Source organism: Garra rufa, chromosome 4, assembly GCF_049309525.1.
Source record: "Garra rufa chromosome 4, GarRuf1.0, whole genome shotgun sequence".
Classification (NCBI taxonomy): Eukaryota; Metazoa; Chordata; class Actinopteri; order Cypriniformes; family Cyprinidae; genus Garra; species Garra rufa.
In genome coordinates, this window is record NC_133364.1 from 18749547 (window position 1) to 18771506 (window position 21960).

Genomic DNA, 21960 nt, shown 5'->3' on the forward strand with positions numbered 1-21960 from the left:
AGGTCTACAGGTTGATATTCAGGTTAAGTACCCCTATTTTGTCCGTCGATTATGTGTGTGCGCGTGATTTTCCTCAGTGTATGTATTTATATGCATTTCTGATGTGCCGTTCTGTGCGGTGTGGGCGGTTCTGCTTTTAGTTGTGCAGATGTCAATTCTTCGTGGAAACTGCGCCTCTCTCCACGACCCTCTCTTCATCCCTCAACCACGGCAGCATGGCGACAGAATTAACCAACTTTTGTCCTCTTAAGCTCATGTGTGACAGGAGCACATTTAAACACACTTCAACTCTTGCCAAGAAAGCAAAATGCCTTCTTTCCCCCTCTAGTACTCTTTCTCCCTGCCAGCGTTCTTCCAAATGCCACCTTTTTTTCTCTCTAACGTTTGTCCTTCCTGTACTCCGCAGGATTCCAACCTGTTTCCCCTCAGAGCTTCGTTTCTCTCTCACGCTTTCATGCTAAGTTAAATCCAGTTATTTTACCGATACAGGTAGCGTCTGGCTAATGAGACTAAGTCGACGCGCGGCCGTGTGATTCTCTGGCTCGCGTTCACCACACGCTAGGAAACTAACCTCTACGCTTGCTATCAGTTAAACTGTCAAGAGTCCCGCTGCTGAAACACACACGCTCGAGTTGGACATCTCTCCTCTCCTGCGGTGCTGACGCCTCGTCTGTTGTCTTAAGCCCGTGTTGCTGATCTCTACCGTGTGTTCGCAATCCGCTCACCTCTAAACCTGGCTCAACCGAGCTATTGTCAGCCCTGATCCTGCCGTGAGCGCACACACAAACACACACACCCTGATGAAGATTTACAAGCGCTTCACACACTTTCAAACACCTTACATTGTCTCGTCCCTGTCCTTCTGTACTAGGGAATTTACATGAGGATATGTAATAGGAAAAGACTAATTAATTAGATTTGTGGGACACTACATTTTCAATGTTTTGTCAGAAAACAAGAAAAACATTAAAAACACAAGAACACAAATTAATATTTGTGACACTGAAGCAAAATTTCCATTTATTACATATGAGCTTAGTTTTACTAACTGCTCGGAGTGTTTTGTTGGTTTCTCTCTAAATACCTGGGCTTGGATAGACAATAAAATTCAAATAATTTATTATAATTAAAATTAAAATAAAAACCTTGTATATATTTAAAATATTTATACTTTAAAAAAATGCTGGGTTAAAAACAACCCAGTGCTGGGTGTAATGTGACCCTTGACTACAAAACCAGTTATAAGTAGCAATAGCCAACAATACACTGTATGGATCAAAATTATCGATTTTTCTTTTATAGCAAAAATCATTAGAATATTAAGTAAAATTTTCCATGTAGATATTTTGTAAATTTCCTACCATAAATATATTAAAACGTAATTTTGGATTAGTAATATGCATTGCTAAAAACTTTATTTGAACAGCTTTAAAGACAATTTTCTCAATATTTAGATTTTTTTGCACCCTCAGATGCCAGATTTTCAAATAGTTTGCTTGGGCCAAATCCAATGTAGCTTGTGCTATCCTAACAAACCATACATCAATGGAAAGCTTTTTTGTTCAGCTTTCAGATCATTTCAGTTTCAAAAAAATTTACCCTTATGACTGGTTTTGTGGTCCAGGGTCACAAATATGGACAAACCCAGCGATTGTGTTGTTTTGACCCAGTGGTCAACTCAACTATTGCTTACAAAATGACTATATTTTGTGCTTAAAATGAAGCCAACTTGGTTGAAAACTAACATTTAATATGTACAATAAATAAACATTCATTAATGAGTAATAGTTAAATAATAAACATTTTTGAATTTCTTATTAATAAATGTTCACCTTTTAATTTTTGCTCATTCCTCTAGTAATTATGTGTCTGATTTTTAATTTCCAACCTATTTTGGATTCATTTTAAACCATCTTAAATCGCTGAGTTTGTCCATATTTGTGACCCTGGACCATAAAACCAATCAAATGGGTCAATTTTTGAAATTGAGATTTATACATCATCTAAAAGCAATATATTGTCCTGATAGGACAATATTTGGCCGAGACACAACTATTTGAAAATCTGGAATCGAAATATTGAGAAAAATTACCTTTAAAGTTGTCCAAATTAAGTTCTGATATATTTACTGTACAGTAGGAAATTTACAAAACATGCATAAGCATGATCTTCAGATAATAGATTTTTTTTAATAAAAAGACAAATCGATAATTTTGACCCATACAATGTATAGTTGGTTATTGCTACAAATATACCCATGTAACTTACGACTGGTTTTGTGTACCAGGGTCATTATTTTTTACATATGAAAAAATAATACATTTAAAAAGTATAGAAATACATCAACAAATTAAAAAAGCTTTATTAAATTAAATTCATCAAAAAGTTTAGATTTTCACAATGAACACTGCAGGAGTCAGGTTAAAGGGTGTTTTGTTGTTTTTGACATTAAAAGGCTGAATTTGACGCATCTGAGAACAAATCTTAAAGTGAAACACACATAAGAACACGTCTCCCCTTAATGCCTCTCCTCATTAACCGGACAAAAGGGAGAGTAATTAACACCTCTCTATTATCACCCGCGTGTAAAGCTCTTCCCACCTTTCAGTTTCAAAGCCTTCTACTTCCCGCCTGTAAAAAAAACTGGCAGGAGTTTACAGACCGCCGGGGACGCGCACCACCGCACCAACTTCTATTGTAGCAGATTGCGCGCGCTTGAGCCCCGCTGACCCCATCCTCATGAACGCGCATCTCTCTCTCTTTCTCCCTCTCAGGATGAAGAGGTCAACGGAGTCTGAAGCGCGTGTGCGCCGCTGCCGTGTTAATTTACAATGACAAGATAAAGCGGTAATCTTCCGCTGCGCGCTACCCAGGGACTCGCCGAGTCGATTTACACTTCCCTATCACTTTATACAATTGCCGTGACAAAGCCCCTCCGAGTCCCCACTCGTGTAAATCTCTCTCTCACTCAACTCTTCTGCCAGTCAGCGCGGATCGGCTCAGGGAAACTTAATGTCTCACACATGCCAGCCTGCTTTCCCCAAAATCCGCCTGTGCTCGAGACGGATACGCTTTATTAATCCACATCAAATACAGCGTGCGTGTTTTTTCATGCCACGTCTGTCATGTCAGCGCGGCAGACACAGACAGCAGTCTAGTCTTTCAGATAACACAACAATTACAACCACTGCACTGCTGCTGATACATAATTATTTGTGATTAATAAGAACAACAATCCATTGTGCTATAACAAACATTTGCAACTCAACAGCCAAATCTGTCACAAAAGGTACATCTTTGTGCATTACCTTCCCATACACTCTTAAAAACATAGTGAGACTAAAAAGGAGTGAGAAAGCTTCACTGGAGTGAGGACTTTGGTTTATTGTGGGAAACGCTTCCAAAACCGCAGAGTCCAGCGTGCTCTGTAATCACAGTTAATTGCAGAATTAGCTTACCGTTAAGTTCCTTAAGTACTGATTCATTGTTTTACAGCCAAATTGATTCCCAAAGCCTGTGGCAACACAAGTTTATCGAGAGAAAGAGATAGCAGAGTCGGGCGAAAGGTCACCGAAGAGATACTAGAGCTCAGGTGCGTGTTAACGTGAGGATGACGGTCGGGGTCACAGGGTCCACCTCGCTTATATTTCATCTTACGGCTTTAAATAAACAGCCCATATCCTGGATGACTACAACGACCCATCATGAACTCACACTCCAAAACAGTCAAGCACATGAGTCATTTTGGCCATGCTCAAAATGCTGTGACGTTGTTAAGCGTGGCAACAAAATGGGAGGGGCTTATTCAAAAAAGGAGGAGCCAGTCGAGTGGGCGGAGCCTACGGCGTATCACACTTACCATGTTCGCGTGTAGTGTTGGGGGGCTGTCGAGCAGTCGCGGAGATCGTGGGGACACTTTGCTGCAGTACGAACTCAGGGGCAAGTGAATGACAGCATGTCCGTCAACCTCTTCATCCTCCAATCGCTGTCTGCTCGTCGCCATGACTACCTCTCCATCTGTTCCCCCATATGGAGAGGCTGGTCGCTTGGAAGACATCCTGGAAAAATGAGAAAGGAAAAGTGACTGAGGCATTCAGGAAAGACATGGCAGAGACAGAGACGTGGCTGTTGTTTAATTGTGAGTGACATATACGGGAGCATTTGCGCGCACGCACACACACCTGACACGCTACTCGCATAATGACAGCCATCAACGCCATAGCTTTGTCCACATCCATCCTTCCATCAAAGAGCCGTCCCACCTACACTATCACAGAGCCATTTACTGTAGCGGCGCCGCACACAATGTGTTTAGCCAGCCTGTTTGATGTAAAGACTCGAGCGGCCCATTAAAGAAAAGTGCAGACGGCCCAGCGCACATCAAATATCGCGTTAGCCAAGAACACAGACAGACAATGGTGTGTGCGCGAGCATGTGTGCCACAGTAGATGTTAATGACAGTGTATATGGTGTTGACAATGCCAGAGAAAATAGGCCTTGATGATGGTCTGTGTTCCTCTGATACCGTCAGGAAGAAAAAGCATTTATTAAATGAACTCTCTCTCCCACAATGCACGCAGAGGAAAAATGAATATGCTCTGGTAATAAGATTTCATCTGGCTTACGGCATTGCCTAAGTGCTTTCATAGACGCTTCTCAGCCTTGGGGCTAGTGTTACTATGGCCCTGGGGAATAAGTACCACTCTTTTAAGAGAAAAAGACAGGCAAGGATAAAGAGAGATGGAGAGAAGTACTTTTATTTGGCTACTACTCTAAAAGAATTGGCACACAAATTTTATTTGACTGCTGTGTTGTCGTAACTTTGTTTTCCTTCAAAAGCTGTTTTATAAACAAAGATATGGAAGGCCATTCCATGTACTATATGTAAAAGTCTATATCATGATTAATTAATATATTCTACACACAATTATTGTGCATAATTGCAGGTTAATATCTCACAAGTTTAAATTTATATCTCTCAGTTTGTTTTATTTTCATTCTCACAATTTTGACCTTATTCTTCTTAGAAGCACAATTATGACTTGTCATTTTATGAGTCATGAATTTATGACTCATAACTTTATCTTACAATATCTGTCTATATCTCTCAATATAACTTTGTCTTATAATTGCAAATTATTTCTTTTAATTGCTCACAGTTGTGACTTCATAATTATGACTTTCTCACAATTGTGAGAAACTTTGTTTCTCATTATTGCCATTTAATTTCCTGTAAAATACATTTTTTTCACAATGTGACCTTTTCATAATGCAAATTATTTCTCATATTTGCTCACAATTGTGACTTTCTCATAATTATGACTTAATTACTCACAACTATAACTTTATTTCTCATCTTTGTGATTTTATTTCTTGTAATTGCAACTTTTAATAATGTGACGTTATATATTATATTTGCGATTTATTTCTCGTAATTGCTCACAATTGTGACTTTCTCATAATTCTGACTTTATATCTTTCAGTTGTGACTTTCTCATAATTATGACTAAATTTCTCACAACTGTATTTCTCATTATTGCGATTTTATTTCCTGTAATTGCAACCTTTTATAATGTGACTTTATATCTCATAATTGCAAATTATTTCTTGTAATTGCTCACAATTGTGACTTCCTCATACTTTTGACTTTATTTCTCACAACTGTAACTTTATTTCTCATTATTGTGATTTTATTTCCTGTAATTGCAACTTTTAATAATATGATTTTATATCTCATAATTGCAAATTATTTCTCGTAATTGCTCACAATTGTGACTTTCTCCTAAACTTGATGACTTGATATCTTCCAGTTGTGACTTTCACCTATTTATGACTTTCTCAACTTCATTTCTCAATATAGCGACTTAATTTCCTGTAAATGCAACTTGTTTCACAATTCAAGTTTAAATCTCATAATGTCACTTCATATCCCGCATTTTTATGTCATAACTGACGTTATTAAACTTTTTTACATTTCATCTCACCATTATTTTATGCTCTGAGGTAGAAAAATAAGACTTACATACAGCAAAGTTGGTGCATTAGAGAGGTTACTTTTTACCTCGAATATCTTTCATCAACTAGCATCCACAGTCGTGGTACAGTCCAGACTGCGTGTGCAGAACTGTATTGTATTCTCAAAGCCCTGGTCTGACTCAGACGCCACATCTGGCGGAGCTCCTGAGCACTGCTGAGGTTTCTCTTTCTCTCATTTACTGCTTATTTGGTTTAGATTAGCTGTAAAGACAAACATCATATAACGTTTCTAACTGTCTGGACGGGATAAATAAGACTCACCTCAATCAAACCCAAGGCTAGCAGCTACAGAAACAAGAATACTTGATTTGACTAACTGTAAAGATAAGATGGAGTGAAGAGTTAAATGATAAACTATGATGCAGATGTCAAATTGCCAGAGTCTGACAACAAACACTAACGCAGGTGTGTAATATCTACAACTGTGAGTATTAGTGACTATATCTGTGTTAATTTGGCTGTATGAATGCGAACGTGTGTGTGTGGGGTACCTTGGCTGTGTGCTGGTTCACACTGGGGCAGTAAAAGCAGTCAGCGCAGCTGTATAAACTGCACTTGGGCCCGTCAGAGCCGCACGGCCTGTCTGCCCCTCCACCAGCACTGTGTTTACTCTACCTCCAGACACTCAAACACACTGGGCCCTTTTGTTTCACTCCGACACACACACCTCTGTGCCGCTTTCTCTAACACACCAACCCCCAACACACACATCAGGACCAACAAAGACATACACACGACCCTCATCTAAACGCAGGCAATCGAGAAGCAGTTCTTATTGGAACCAGCAAATTGCTTGTCACATCCAACGAACCCGAGAACTGGTGTTTTAATAACTGTTTAGTTATGGCTTGTGAAACTTTATTCAGCATAATGAATAGCTGGAAAGCTAGTAGTTAAAGAGACACATTTAGAACAAGATTTGTTGTAAAAATAATAATAAAAAAAATATTTAGTGGAATATTCCTCAAGGCAATATACCATACAAAAAACCTCTATGTAAGTATATCTACGACATTCATTTTACAACTAATTCACAGCTGTTTCCTATATCTGTGCATACCTTTAGACACGTCTACATGTCTTTTCCGCTCTTCCCCGTCTCACGCACTCTTCCTTTTGCCTCTTTCTTCCATACTTCCTCGCCGGCCCACTGACAGAAGCTTTTCACAGCTCCTCTTGAGCAATAAAATGTCTATTTTCCTGCGAGCCTTTGAAGTATAATTACTATACAATTCCGCTCCCCGGGTGAGCAGGTTATAGCCACTATTTCATTTAAAGTTGGCAGACCTGTCGTGGTGGAGAGTCTACATGAAACATTTAAAGCTTGTCGAGATGTTGGGATTAAAAAAGAGAGGGTTTTATTAAGCAGATAAATTGGCAGAAAAGCTGGTCTCCAAGGTCATAATTAGCAGCCATTAACATAATTTCACTCCATCCTTCTGTGGTTCCAATAAAGGCCGGCCTGCCAAACACACAGACCCTGTCCACTGACACACACACACTCGCTAACACAACACAGACGCACAAAGAATAGTCTCTGAAGCTAAGACTTCCTCACAGGCTAGTCATGTCTGCTTATTTGCATTGTAAACTTTAACAGCGGTCTTTGCTCATTATCTGGTGGATTAATAACTTTATTGCCTTTCATTTTCACAAGGCTAAGAATTATGGTATTCATAAACAGCCTTGAATATCAAAGCTGAATGTGCTGATACGGGTGAGGTGACTAAACACACACTTATGTACTGTAGGAACACAGTATAATCTCTAAACACCAGTATTATCCAGTTCGGCATGCATTATCAAATATTTCGTAAACTTCAGCATTCGGACCCCGTCCCATCGCAGTTGAACTGCAGGTCTAGAGGCTAACTTTCACGGCTAATCGTTAAAAGCTAATGGCCGCCCCACTGGTGCGCCGCTCGGGCCCCCTCCCGCCGACCGTGTGTGTTAAGCCCAGATTAAAGGCACACTTCCCCTTTGAGCTTAGACGCAGATTGAGCGCTCTCCTAAGTCCCTCTCATATCACATGTACATTTCTCCGCAGACGCTAATCGTCCAAAATACAGGGTCCATTAAACAGCGGAGTGGAGCTGCACTTTAAATACTGAATCTAGGAGCTTTACCTAATCACCATCAGCAGTGGTTAACACTCCAGAAGTGCCTCTAATGACAGGACATAATTTAGAGGCTAAACGTGTCACATACGCACACACTCGGATGTGCGCGGCCCACGGAAAAAACTTGCATGATGATGCTTTGCATTCAGATACACGGAGCGTGGTTGAAAAAGTCAAGACAGACACCTTCTGTTGTTTTTATATGATGCTGATAAAATTAATTATTCATTTATGTAATGCTAACTGTAGCCTCTGAATAAAACTTTGCATAATAATGCACACAAAAAAACAAAAAAAATCCTTACACTGTCTTAAGGTAAATTCCTATCTAATATGATTATTTGATTAGGGAGGTCAGCTCTTCTTTGTTATCAGACTGTGGGAATGAAACAAAGTGTGTCCTAAAGTTCAGACAATCAGCTCGTTCAGCGCAGATAACGGCAGCGATTCCTAGCCTTCGGTAGGAAACTGAGAATACCTCCCAATCCACTCAGACAGTAGGAGAAGTGCTCATCCCTCTCTCGACTCTTTATCTTCTGCTCCCAGGACGATAAAGTCGCAGATACTCCCGTCAGGACGTCCCCTTTTGCACAATCAACCATTTGTGCCCAACTCTCTCTGTTTTGAACAGTCTTTTAAGTATATTACTTTACAGCTATTTATAGCGCTCTCAATTTTTCTCTCTGTGGGAATAGAGCGGCCGGCAGCCGGGCGGAAGCGAAGAGCGAGTCTGAGAGAGGGACTCCGCTGAAGTAAATTCATCTGTAGTGCAAACTAGTGAGGGCTCTTTATCATTCACGGTGCAATCACTAATCACAGGATTCGCTGTGTGTGAGGGCACTTGGTTTTTTTGTAAAAATAATATAAAGATCACATAGGTTTACAGTCTTTCCCTAGACTAATTTAGACTGTAACAGGAATTGGGGGCTCGTCCGGGATTTGAACCTGGGACCTCTCACATTCTCAGCGAGAAGCAAACCCCAACATTTTTAGTAACGCTACAGGACTAAAAAATGACATCAGAAACAAAACCAGCTCAGTTGATAATCAAAATGGCATTTTCCACGATTTTCACCTCTTTCGAAATCGCTTAGGGATGACAAGATCAATTTAACCCGTGGACTGAAAAAACAATTCCCGAGGATAATGTAAAAGTAGCCCAGTTTTGCGGGAAAACAGCAGACTTGGCAACACCGAGCAGAATCTGTATTTTTTAGTTCTTTATTAGACATTTACACATCACAAATCCCTCACACAAAACTTTTTCAGTTTTGTTTACAACGTCTGATGGCTAGCTAGCTGCGGTAAAGAAAATAATTCTTTGAAAACTCACTCTTAGAAACTTCTTCAAAAGTCAACCCCCCCTCCAAAGTCAGTGAATAATAATTTCACACAAGCGTACGTGTCTCTAAATACACACATTATTCACACACGTACTCAGAGAAAACACAAAGCCGTCTCTGTTTTCCCCTCTGACGCGAGGGCTGCAGGGCCACCCCAATTTCCTGTCCAGCGTCGCCACAAAAGGCAAGAACACAGAGCCTAATGTCACTGTCAGCCATTACTGTTTAGCCATGGAGGTGAAGTCACACACACACACACGGAATCAAAAGTCATATGAGCAAAGCCAAAAAAAGCCCGCTCACACACACATGCACACACACACACACACACACACACACACACACACACACACACACACACACACACACACACACACACACACACACACACACACGCATAATAAGCAATGGTGTGTGTTTGCCGCTGGGTGGACACAAGGCACCAGTGAACACCGTGCCCACAGTGCCAAGGCAACTGCTGCATCAACACACACACACACACACACACACACACACACACACGCATACACACATACACATCCAGAGGGGGGTTGCCAGTATTTTAGTCATCACTTCATCTGTCTGCATAGTTTCCTGTCATCTCTCGTCTCTAATTATTTATTTCTCTGGACTGACTCATGTTTTCACTGACATTTTACATATTACACACATACTTGAAACTTCTATGAAAACTTTCTAAGCCTCTGCTTGTCTTCTTTTTGTGTGAGGGAATATGCTACCCTCACAAAACGCTTATCCATCGTGATTTGCTTCTAGAAGCCCCGGCGGCTGTGAAAAACGGGTGCTGGGATAATTTACTCCATTCATACAGGCCTGTACAACAACAAATTGGGTGTAACAGGCTATGCAACAGTCATCCACCCTTTACCTGCTTATACAGAGCAGGTATTATAGAGCTTAAAAGATTGAATAAAAAAAAAAAACATTTAGCATTTTGCACAGCAGTCCATTGATTTTTATTATCCGACTGATGATGCAATTGTCTAGGCCCTCACCCCTGACCTGTTGTCATATGGTTTCTGTTATTATCCCTTTGGGCTTGATAAGGTTTTTAACCTAAATGGGACAAACTCAGTTCCCCTCAGTTTTAGCGGACATCCCGACGGTCAGCTGATCGCGCAGGGGAGGTCTGGGAAGACTTCTGAAGGGGGGAGGAGGAAACACTTCAGCATTCTTCTCTGCTGACCCTCCTTTTTTTCATGGAGACACGGTTATCAAGCCGCTGCGAGAGCTCATAACACGGGCTACACAATGGAGCCAGTCTGCAATGAATGACCCAGAGAGAAGATCCAGAACCTCCATCAATCAGACAGAACACACACACACACAGACAAAAACACACACACACTTTAAACCTAAACGAGGACAGATTTCTAGTGATTTTATATCAAAACAAATTAGTTTTAGACAAATACACACCTCAGCTCTATGCCTAAAATAAAAAAAGTAAATAGTAAAGTTACTATAAATATTTTTTTCCCCAAATGAGGACATTCCTGAATGTCCCTAAATGGAGTTTATGTCTGATTTAGCTCTCGTTTGGGGACAAATTTGTACCCAAACTACAGCTAAGTACAAACACACACAAACCAACGTTTGTTTGTCTATCATTGTGGAAACTTTCCGCTGACTTCTTTTGTTTTTCTACAAAGCTAAGATATTTATTTCCCCTAAAACCCCATATAAACCTTTCTAAATTTAAATTTAGCCAATATTTATTGTTTACTAAGCCGTTCTTAAGGGACTACCTGGTCGCCCTCGATATAGAGTCACTTCGTCTTAATTATAGCCTAATTTTAACTCTGATCTTAACTTTTTGCATTTTAGAATGTATATTAAAAACACATTATTTTCTATTTATTTTCCTCAAATGACTAGGTCTCTGAATGTTCTTCAAATGAAGGTTTCTGGGAACAATTTTGTCTCTATATCTAAGTACATAAACACCTAGACAATGTCACAATTTGCGTATGCTACAAAACAGTTTGAAAGTAGCCTAATGTGTTAAAGTGATGTGGCAAAGTCAGATTGGTGGTTTAATGTGTTTTATCTTTGATGCAAGAGAATCAAAAATTGAAATGCATCAGTCACATTTGTCACCAGCTAGTTCAATCACACACGCTTAGCGCTGAACCCACTGTGTTTTCTGTGTATCTTTACCAGGAAGAATTGACTGACCCGGAGACAGACAGACAGAGAAAGAAAGGGAGAGAGAGAGAGTGAGAGAGTGAGATGTAACACAACCATCCATTAAAGGAGGGAGACAAATGGAGAAGTGTTAAAGTCCCTTTTCCCCCTCCCTCACTCGTTCGCTGTCTCTCTCTCTCTCTCTCTCTCTTTGAGGAATGTGACAGTTTGGCCATAGAATCCCCTCTTTGCTCCTTCAATAAAACTAAACTCAACCAAATCATCACTCGGGAAACAAACAAAAAATAATAATAGACAATATTTGAATACTATGTAATTGAATCATATTTAATAATATATTTAAACTATTTAGGATATATATTATAAAGCAAAGCAACACAGATGACTTGAAAAACACTGTTCTGTTCAGTTCTGTATTTTCAGATGTTAAATATAAAAAATAATCTACACCAGACAGGAAAAATGTCATTTTTTCAAATTCATTTTACAGTGTACTAAATTTAGGTCATTTTTTCAAACTTAAGTTGAAATCAAACATACTTTTAGTGCTCTGTCAACTTACAGACAACAATTATAAATTACTTGGTATCACGGTCCTTTAGTAAAACAGTTTTTCTATGCACAAATTAAAAATAAAAGCAGACTTACGGTGTTTCAAAAACACTTAGCATCAGGACTGAAGACACACACACAAACACAGAGCCACACATACACTCAACACGGACAAACGCTGCGCTTTCGCTCCCGTCCTCTCACTCACACACACACACTCAGTTTCATGCTCTTTAACCACTGACAGCCAGCATTACTGAAAAGTAGAGTTTAACCGTCCTTTTCTTCTAAGTCATTGTAATCCCCGCATTTATCACTATACATTCTGCTTTCCTATGTAATCCTTTAAATGTTTAATTCCTCGTAGTTGTTGTTATCTTTTTCTGCCCCCCTCCTCACCCTCCCCCCGGAGAGAGCGTGATGATTTATTAAAAACACATTTTCCTGACGTATAAATGTGTTCTTAATTCAGGGATAAAACCCCAGAGTTTATCGCTGAACAAAAGATTAGTTTCATCTGGTAAAACAGTGCACTGCTCTAATGCAATAAAAAATGTGTGTGTGTCGGGGTTGAAGCTTGCATTAAAACCCAGTATTATGGGTAATCTTCCCTATGGAGCTTTAAAGTCAAACCTTCTTTATTCCATAGCAAAGCCACTTTTGTTGACGTATTAAAGTAGGTGAGAACATTTCCCACCTCGGACCACCACAACAGAAGGCCAATGCAGACATCTGGCCACAATAAAAGACCAAAACAACATAAACAAGATTAAAACAACACTGACAAATGGGGGAAAAAAAGCTTTGGGAGGGAAAAAAGTTGTACAGAAGTGAACCGATCTGTGTTTTGGTTGCCAAGCGTGTTGCCCAGAAGTGCAACATGAGCAAAAAAAAGAGATGTTACGCCAGGGAAACACTGACGGGAGAGCCCCGACCCTTATCAAACACCATCTAACTCTCTCTCTCTCTCACACGTATGTATGTGTATATATATATATATATATATATATATATATATAGAAAGAGAGAGAGAGAGAGAGAGAGAGAGAGAGAGATAGATATAAAAGAGAGACAGACATATGTTGTGCAAACACACGCTGACCATGTAACTGTTAGACCAAACCCTAAAGCCATTTACAACTTAGTTTCAAAGTGGGATATTGAGAAGACAGTCCCAGCGTCTACAAAAACACACATCTTACATCTGAACTTTCTTCTCTTTTCTAAACCACAGACACATTCACACACAGCCTACTAAACAAACTATTAAAGTAGTCTCTTACACTAACACCCCCTCACACACACGATCTCCTGCTCATCTGCCTGTCCCTCGTTTCTTGTCCTCCTCCCGGCACGGCTTGAAAAAGTGAACGTCTCGTGCGTGAGTGTGTGAACGTACCTGTTAAACTCCTGAGGAAGCTCAGGCTCAGTAAGCATGCTGAAACAAGGGGTCTGAGATGCAGGGAGTCCTTCCACGACAACATACACGTCCGACACCCGGGGACCTCCGAGAACACACACACACATACACGCACACGCTGCCTGGTGCTCCTCTAACCTCTCGCAAAACCAAAGACTGTTTCTGTTTCTCTCCGCTGCACACACACTCTCTCACACGCCGAACCTCGCACTCCCTCCCCTCTCTCTCTCTCTCTCTCTCTCTCTCTCTCTGTTTCTCTCTCTCCACCCCTCTCTATGGCTCTAAGCTGCTAGATCGCCTCTTAAAGGGCCAGAGCATGACAGGGTGAAGCACGGAGCGCAGCTTCACACTCACACACACATAAACACACACACACATGCAGCAGCACTGCCCCCTTCCTTCAGCCACAGTGTCCCTCTGTTGTGCGTCTGATCAAATGCACACACATATATGCTATGCTTATCTAAGTGTTCAGTATCATAGGCTTCTATTGTTTTTACATATTACCACAGACTATTCCTAAGCATAAAAGGAACATTTCGGGGGGGTGGGGGGTGGGGGGGGTGCATTTGCCAAATCTATGAATCATTTTCCATTTTAGGATGTCCTCAGATGTCTGCAAAAAAAAAAAGGTCAGCAAATTACTTGTTTTGTCATACAAGTACTAAGTAACTAAGTGCACACACACACTACTCCAAACGACGGCATTCATAAGTCTGACAAGGTTCATACTGTATACACAAAATGTTATTTTGTTGTACTCAAACATCAAACAAGAACAAAACAAAATGAAAAAAGTAAACAAGCATGAACCAGCAAACCTCCTGTTTTTGTATTGAGTTTCATTAAATTGAGATGAATGACAAAAAGTGGCTTGAACACGTGCATGTCAACCACATACAAACAGAGTTTAAGCGAGCTCTATGTTTTGTGTTTTCACAGTGTAACTAACACACGGCCCCTGTCACTCTTTATTACGAGAACGAGAGAGGGAGAAAGAGAGAGCTAGACAGAAAGAGAAGGAGCTATTCTTCTAAACGGAGGAAAGCACGTCTGACAGATTGAAATACAGCAGCGAGACTTTAACGCTGAACTTTAAACAGAGCGTCAGTCTTTCTCAACCTCCTCACACATGCACACACACACTGCCGTCCACCTTCTGAACATACTGCAGACACATTTAGTCTAAGTTTGTGATCTTGCACACACATGCATGTAAATACTAATCATGTCTTCTGCAGTCATGGTAATATTAACAACAAACAACGTCTTTGTATGGTATTCAATTTACGATAAGAATGAAAAAATCATATAATGTTTGGTATGTAATCCAATTTATTGAGGAAGTAAGTGAACTTAGAATAGCACTGTGCCCTGACCTCTCCAGCACAAACTGTAATAATGTAGTTAGAGCATTGTGGTAACATTATTTGTGCATTTTCCTGTTGATCACTGAGGAAATTGTTAGCAGCATGACAATGTTCAAGACACACATCGACCCCACCTGACCTCTGCTAGGACTGTACACTGTACAGAGCGGCCCTGATAAATACAAATAACAGTCCCTCTCTTTGTGTGTGTGTGTGTGTAATATGTTATATAATGTAACGGGTGTTTTTGGTTTTGTTTTGGGGTTTTGTTTCATGTTCATGTTTTCATGTCTTTTATTATGTAATCATTTTCATGCTGTTGTGTCTTGCTTCCCTTCCCTCATGTATTCCTGTCATTGGTTCCCTAGTTTCATGTGTCACGTTCTGATTGGTTGTCATTGGTTGCTATGGTCTTGTTCCTTGTTTTTCATTGGTTTGTTTGTATCATGTGATCCTCCTTGTCTAGTATAAATAGCCCTTGTGTTTTAATGGTCCTTTTCGCGTATTGAAGTATTGAAGTTGTAATTCTGCTGTCTGGTGAGTGTTTTTCAAGTCTGTTTCAAGTCAAGTCTGTTCATGCCAAGTCAAGTTTATGTCAAGTCTGTTCAAGCCAAGTCAAGTCAAGTCAAGTCTGTTTATGTCAAGTTAAGTCAAGTCAAGTCTGTCAAGTTTATGTCAAGTCATTGTCTGGATTATGTTTCACGTTTGGATTGTTTGGATTTATGGATTATCGTCACTGTAAATAAACTGCACTTGGGTTCATCACATCTCGCCGTCTCAGTGGACTGATAATTGTTACAGAATACGCGACCAACAAAATGAACCCAGCGGTTGTTCGTCTCCTCTCTTTGCGTCAAGGAAACCAAACGATAGAGGACTATGTAGAAGATTTTTGTGGACTGTGCCATCTGGTTGCTTTTAATGATGTGGCACTTAAGGACATTTTTAGAGTGGGTTTAAATGAACCCATTCGTTCTCAATTGCCTGGTGGAAAAATTCATTGGTCATTGGAAACATATATTGACTTTGCTCTCAGGTTGAGTGGTTCCTCATTTACTGTGGGGATAGCTGACGAGGAACCCTGCTATTCTTCAGTATCTGCCACTCCTCATTCTCCACACTTAACCGCCATGTCTGGAATTATTCACATGTCACATCCTGCTCACGCCATGCCTGCTCACGTCATGTCTGCTGCTTCAGGGACTGCTCACGTCATGTCTGCTGCTCCAGGGCCTGCTCACGTCATGTCTGCTGCTTCTGGGCCTGCTCACGTCATGTCTGCTGCTTCAGGGACTGCTCACGTCATGTCTGCTGCTCCAGGGCCTGCTCACGTCATGTCTGCTGCTCCAGGGCCTGCTCACGTCATGTCTGCTGCTCCAGGGCCTGCTCACGTCATGTCTGCTGCTTCAGGGCCTGCTCACGTCATGTCTGCTGCTTCAGGGCCTGCTCACGTCATGTCTGCTCATGTCATGTCTGCTGCTCCAGGGCCTGCTCACACCATGTCTGCCGCTCCAGGGCCTGCTCACGCCAAGCCTGCCGCTCCAGGGCCTGCTCACGCCAAGCCTGCCGCTCCAGGGCCTGCTCACGCCAAGCCTGCCGCTCCAGGGCCTGCTCACGCCAAGCCTGCCGCTCCAGGGCCTGCTCACGCCAAGCCTGCCGCTCCAGGGCCTGCTCACGCCAAGCCTGCCCGTCCAGGGCCTGCTCACGCCAAGCCTGCCGCTCCAGGGCCTGCTCACGCCAAGCCTGCCATTCCAAGGCCTGCTCACGCCAAGCCTGCCGCTCCAGGGCCTGCTCACGCCAAGCCTGCCGCTCCAGGGCCTACTCACGCAAAGTTTGCACCCAAGATAGCTGCCATCCCTAAGCCTGTTGTCAAGATGGCCGCCACGCCAGAGTCCCCGGCCAAGATGGCCGCCACGCCAGAGTCCCCGGCCAAGATGGCCGCCACGCCAGAGCCATGCCAAGCCACAATTTATCCTTCAAAGCCTCATCAGGTCTTGATTGCCAGCATACTGGACCCTCCTTTAGTGTCGGTACGGGCTGCAGGCATACCCACAGAGCCAACGTTCCCAAGCCACACACCCACTAGCCTGGAGGGCTCCCCTCTATCCACTGCGCTGCCTGTGATGGCCATCGCCATTTTAAGTGTGTGGGCTGCTCACTGCGTCCCAGAGGCCACGTCTGTCCATGAACCCGCTGCGCCCATGCCTCTTACCGAGGCGGCGTCCATAGCGGGATTTCCTGCTCTGCCGGCTCCGCCATGGCTTCCTGCTCTGCCTGCGCCGCCTAGTCTTCCTGCTCTGCCTGCGCCGCCTAGTCTTCCTGCTCTGCCTGCACCGCCAAGGCCTCCTGCTCTGCCTGCACCGCCAAGGCTTCACGCTCTGCCTGCTCCGCCAAGGCCTCCTGCTCTGCCTGCACCGCCAAGGCTTCACGCTCTGCCTGCTCCGCCAAGGCCTCCTGCTCTGCCGGCACCGCCAAGGCCTCCTGCTCTGCCTGCTCCGCCAAGGCTTCACGCTCTGCCTGCACCGCCAAGGCCTCCTGCTCTGCCGGCTCCGCCATGGCTTCCTGCTCTGCCTGCCCCGCCATGGCTTCCTGCTCTGCTGGCCCCGCCATGGCTTCCTGCTCTGCCGGCCCCGCCATGGCTTCCACTACTCCACAGTCTGCCACTGTTTCATGGCCCTGATCCTCCAGAGCTTCACTGTCTGCCATCACTCCACGGTCCAGGCCCTCCACTGTTTCATTGTCTGACACTGCTTCACGGCCCAGATCCTCCAAGTTTCCACTGTCTGCCACAACTCCATGCCCCAGGCCCTCCATTGTTCCAGAGTCTGCCACTGCTGCACGGCCCAGGTCCTCCACTGTCTCACTGTCTGCCACTGCTCCATGGCCCAGGTCCTCCCATGCTTCACTGTCAGCCATTACTCCATGCCCCAGGCCCTCCATTGTTCCACAGTCTGCCACTGCTCCACGGCCCAGGTCCTCCAGTTTCCCACTGTCTGCCACTGCTTCATTGTCTAGGTCCTCCATTACTCCACTGCCCAGGTCCACCACTGTACCCTTGGTCTTGCCCATTGTTTCTTGCTCCATGCCATGATTCTGAATCTGTTCCCCTACATGGACCTGGCCCTCCATCCTACCCCCTATTTCACTCCTGCTCTACCACCCTCCTGGACTTTTTAGTTTAGGGTTTTGTTTTGGGCGTCGGTAGCCGCCCTTAGAGGGGGGGAAATGTAACGGGTGTTTTTGGTTTTGTTTTGGGGTTTTGTTTCATGTTCATGTTTTCATGTCTTTTATTATGTAATCATTTTCATGCTGTTGTGTCTTGCTTCCCTTCCCTCATGTATTCCTGTCATTGGTTCCCTAGTTTCATGTGTCACGTTCTGATTGGTTGTCATTGGTTGCTATGGTCTTGTTCCTTGTTTTTCATTGGTTTGTTTGTATCATGTGATCCTCCTTGTCTAGTATAAATAGCCCTTGTGTTTTAATGGTCCTTTTCGCGTATTGAAGTATTGAAGTTGTAATTCTGCTGTCTGGTGAGTGTTTTTCAAGTCTGTTTCAAGTCAAGTCTGTTCATGCCAAGTCAAGTTTATGTCAAGTCTGTTCAAGCCAAGTCAAGTCAAGTCAAGTCTGTTTATGTCAAGTTAAGTCAAGTCAAGTCTGTCAAGTTTATGTCAAGTCATTGTCTGGATTATGTTTCACGTTTGGATTGTTTGGATTTATGGATTATCGTCACTGTAAATAAACTGCACTTGGGTTCATCACATCTCGCCGTCTCAGTGGACTGATAATTGTTACATATATAAAACAACATGTTTTTTTCTTTGATAAAATGCAAGATGTTGGCAGTGGAATAAAGAAAAAACAAGGTCTAAAGAAGTGGAATTTTTTTTAAAAAATGAGCGCCTTGTATGGCGTTTAAATAGAGTCAAAACAGACCCACGAGAGGAAAATAACAACGCGAGAGCGCATCTGTGCACCCGCGAGCGCACATTTGTACACCGCGAGCACGCAGAACAGTATTTAGGAGCGGAAATGAATACTGGCGCAAGCCCCTGCTGCCTAGCGCGCGCAACTGCACATGAGCGCTCGCGCGACTACTCAACACGCGCTCGCTCCTCGAGTTGACTTTTGACACATTGAGGGCGGGGCAATGACTTTTGTCTTCCCACCTGTGATTGGTCATTTGTAAAACCCAAAGCGCCCTTTCCCGGCCTGCAACAAGAGACAGTGAGGATTGTTCTCATCCTTAACTATAGTTACACTGATCTGCTTTTCTAAAAGATTGACAATTACATCATTTTGCACATTGATCATATAATGCATGGTATTAAAACAGCAATGTTATCACCATTTAATATAAAAGTAATAGGGTAAGTGTAAACCTACATTTAAGTGTAAATGTGTAAGTGTAAACCTACATGTGCTTTTCGGAGATATTGGCATAAGGTAAACAATAGGTTAACATGTTTACCTCTCAATTAATATATACTGTAGTAATGGCTACATGACATGCATTTTATAATCTAAAATTAAGATATTAAATGAATAAGGTTAAAAGTCTCATGGGTAGACTTGGTACATATTTTGCTCATTTTATAACTGATTTAAAAATATAAAAATTGAGTTGCCTAAATAATCTATATACTGTATTATATTATTATTAACTGAGGAGTAACCATTTAAAAAGTCATTTTACTCTTAAATATATCTGATTTGTAATATTTCTTTCCTAAAGTGGTAATGGCTTACATTTTTAGAAATGTGTTGCTTTGGTTTGTTTGACAAAGGTTCTGCAGATTCTACAAACCACACTAGACAAGAAGTTGGATTGAATGCAATATATAGCTTATTTAGGTTTCTGCAAGGTGTGTGTAAAATTGATTGCAACGTTATATTGCCCTAAACTCTATTTTTCCACCATGTGCCACTTGCATAAACACACCGCTACCCTAGAGACGGATATTGTTGTTTCTCGGGCTATGTTACGTCAGAACTCGGAACTTCAATCTAGTACGAGTTCACGGGTGGGAATTCACGGGTTTGACTGCCTTTCCAGTGCACTTTCATGAGTAGAAGTTTGGAAAAACACGGGTAACGGGTTGCCTGGAACGCGGCATAACTCTCTCAGTTGGTCGCAAGTGCATGCTTTGGTTTCTTTTTTATTTATTTATTTTTTTGCTACAACATGGGATTAATCAATGCTCATTGCTGATAAATATTTTGTATGTTATCATAATTTATAGTTTATGGTAACATAGTTAACATTCAACCCGTTCTTTTTCATTAGTATTATTTGTGATTTTTTTAATTTTGTGAACGGGATTCCCGCTATTGGAATGTCTTGGGATGCTTTTCACTTTTACTTTCGAATTCATGATCTTGGTTTTGCTTACATATATGGCTACTCCAATTTTAAGATTAAAACAAATTCCTAAAAGATGGATTTGTTATTTTTAATTAAACAGCACAACAAGAATAAAACAAAACTAGCTTATATAGCATTTATTAACAAAAACTAATAAGACGAGGCATGGACTCCATCACATGCTGTGTTATATGCCGACTAAAAAAATTATTACAGGGCGCGCAAACACTGAGCAAGCAAATGAATTAATAAAAATAAAAGAAAGCCTCTAAAGCGTAATGTGAGGTAAACGGCAAAGATAACAGGGTTTTCAAAATGAAAACAAACAAAAAAGTAAAACTTAACTGGCTTTCGGTGACCGTGCTTGCGTGTGTTTTATTTTTTATTTTTTCCTTAAAACTGACTGGCTCTGAAACGCTCACTGTAGAGCAGACGCTTTGGAGCAGAACAGCATGCACTCGCACAAATGCGACCACGGCAAATTTGAACTCACACATTCTCAAAAATGTGTTGCATATGTCAGAGCCACTTCAAGCTTTTGTAAAATTAAAACCGAAACATTTAAAAGTCTGTAACAAAGATGAACTGATAGCGTTGCGTGTGGACGTAATGATGTCATTAGTCGATCTATGTATAACATGTAAAACGGGAACATGAAAGGAATATTCTAAAAGCAACTCATGTAAACACCTTAATCATATTATTGTCTTATTCAGAATAAGGTCATTAATTAGATTACTGGTGTCCATGTAAACGTAGTCACTGTCTCTTGTTGCAGGCCGGGAAAGGGCGCTTTGGGTTTTACAAATGACCAATCACAGGTGGGAAGACAAAAGTCATTGCCCCGCCCTCAAAGTGTCAAAAGTCAACTCGAGGAGCGAGCGCGTGTTGAAGAGTCGCGCGAGCGCTCATGTGCAGTTGCGCGCGCTAGGCAGCAGGGGCTTGCGCCAGTATTCATTTCCGCTCCTAAATACTGTTCTGCGCGCTCGCGGGTGCACAGATATGCTATCGCGGGTGCACAGATGCGCTGAAAACGACGAGATGTGAGACCAACGGTCAAACACGTCTGTCTAGCATGTGTTTACATAGAAAAACAATTGAAACGTAGTGCAGTGGAACTGAAAAACACAGCTCCTTAATCAAAAGTTAACGTACACCTTGCAGAATCTGCAAAATGTTAATTATTTGACCAAAATAAGAGGGATCATACAAAATGCATGTCATTTTTATTTAGCACTGACCTGAATAAGATATTTGACAAAGGATGTTTACAAGAGAAAATAACAGTTGAATTTATAAAAAATGACCCTTTTCAAAAGTTTACATACGCTTGATTCTTAAAACTGTGTTGTTACCTGAATGATCTGATATGAAAATTTTTTTTTTTTTTTTGTGATAGTTGTTCTTGAGTCCCTTGTTTGTCCTGAATAGTTAAACTGTCTGCTGTTCTTCAGAAAAGTCCTTTAGGTCCCACAAATTATTTGGCTTTTTAGCATTTTTGTGTATTTGAACCCTTTCCAACAATGACTGTATGATTATGAGATCCAACTATTACAAAAGGTTCAAATGCTCACTGATGCCTCAGAAG

The 21960-nt window shown here is 41.8% G+C and overlaps 1 protein-coding gene across 1 annotated transcript in view; it reads right to left on the bottom strand.

Moving 5' to 3' along the window:
- sox5 (SRY-box transcription factor 5) overlaps window positions 1-13808 on the bottom strand; it is an 83854-nt gene extending 70046 nt beyond the window's left edge. The window contains exons 1-2 of the mRNA XM_073837768.1: window positions 13620-13808; window positions 3860-4058 (exon numbers count right to left, since the gene is read on the bottom strand). Coding sequence (XP_073693869.1) covers window positions 3860-4058; window positions 13620-13747 — 327 coding nt within the window. The 5' untranslated portion in view covers window positions 13748-13808. The remainder of the gene's footprint in view (window positions 1-3859; window positions 4059-13619) is intronic.
- Between the last annotated feature and the right edge of the window lie 8152 nt (window positions 13809-21960).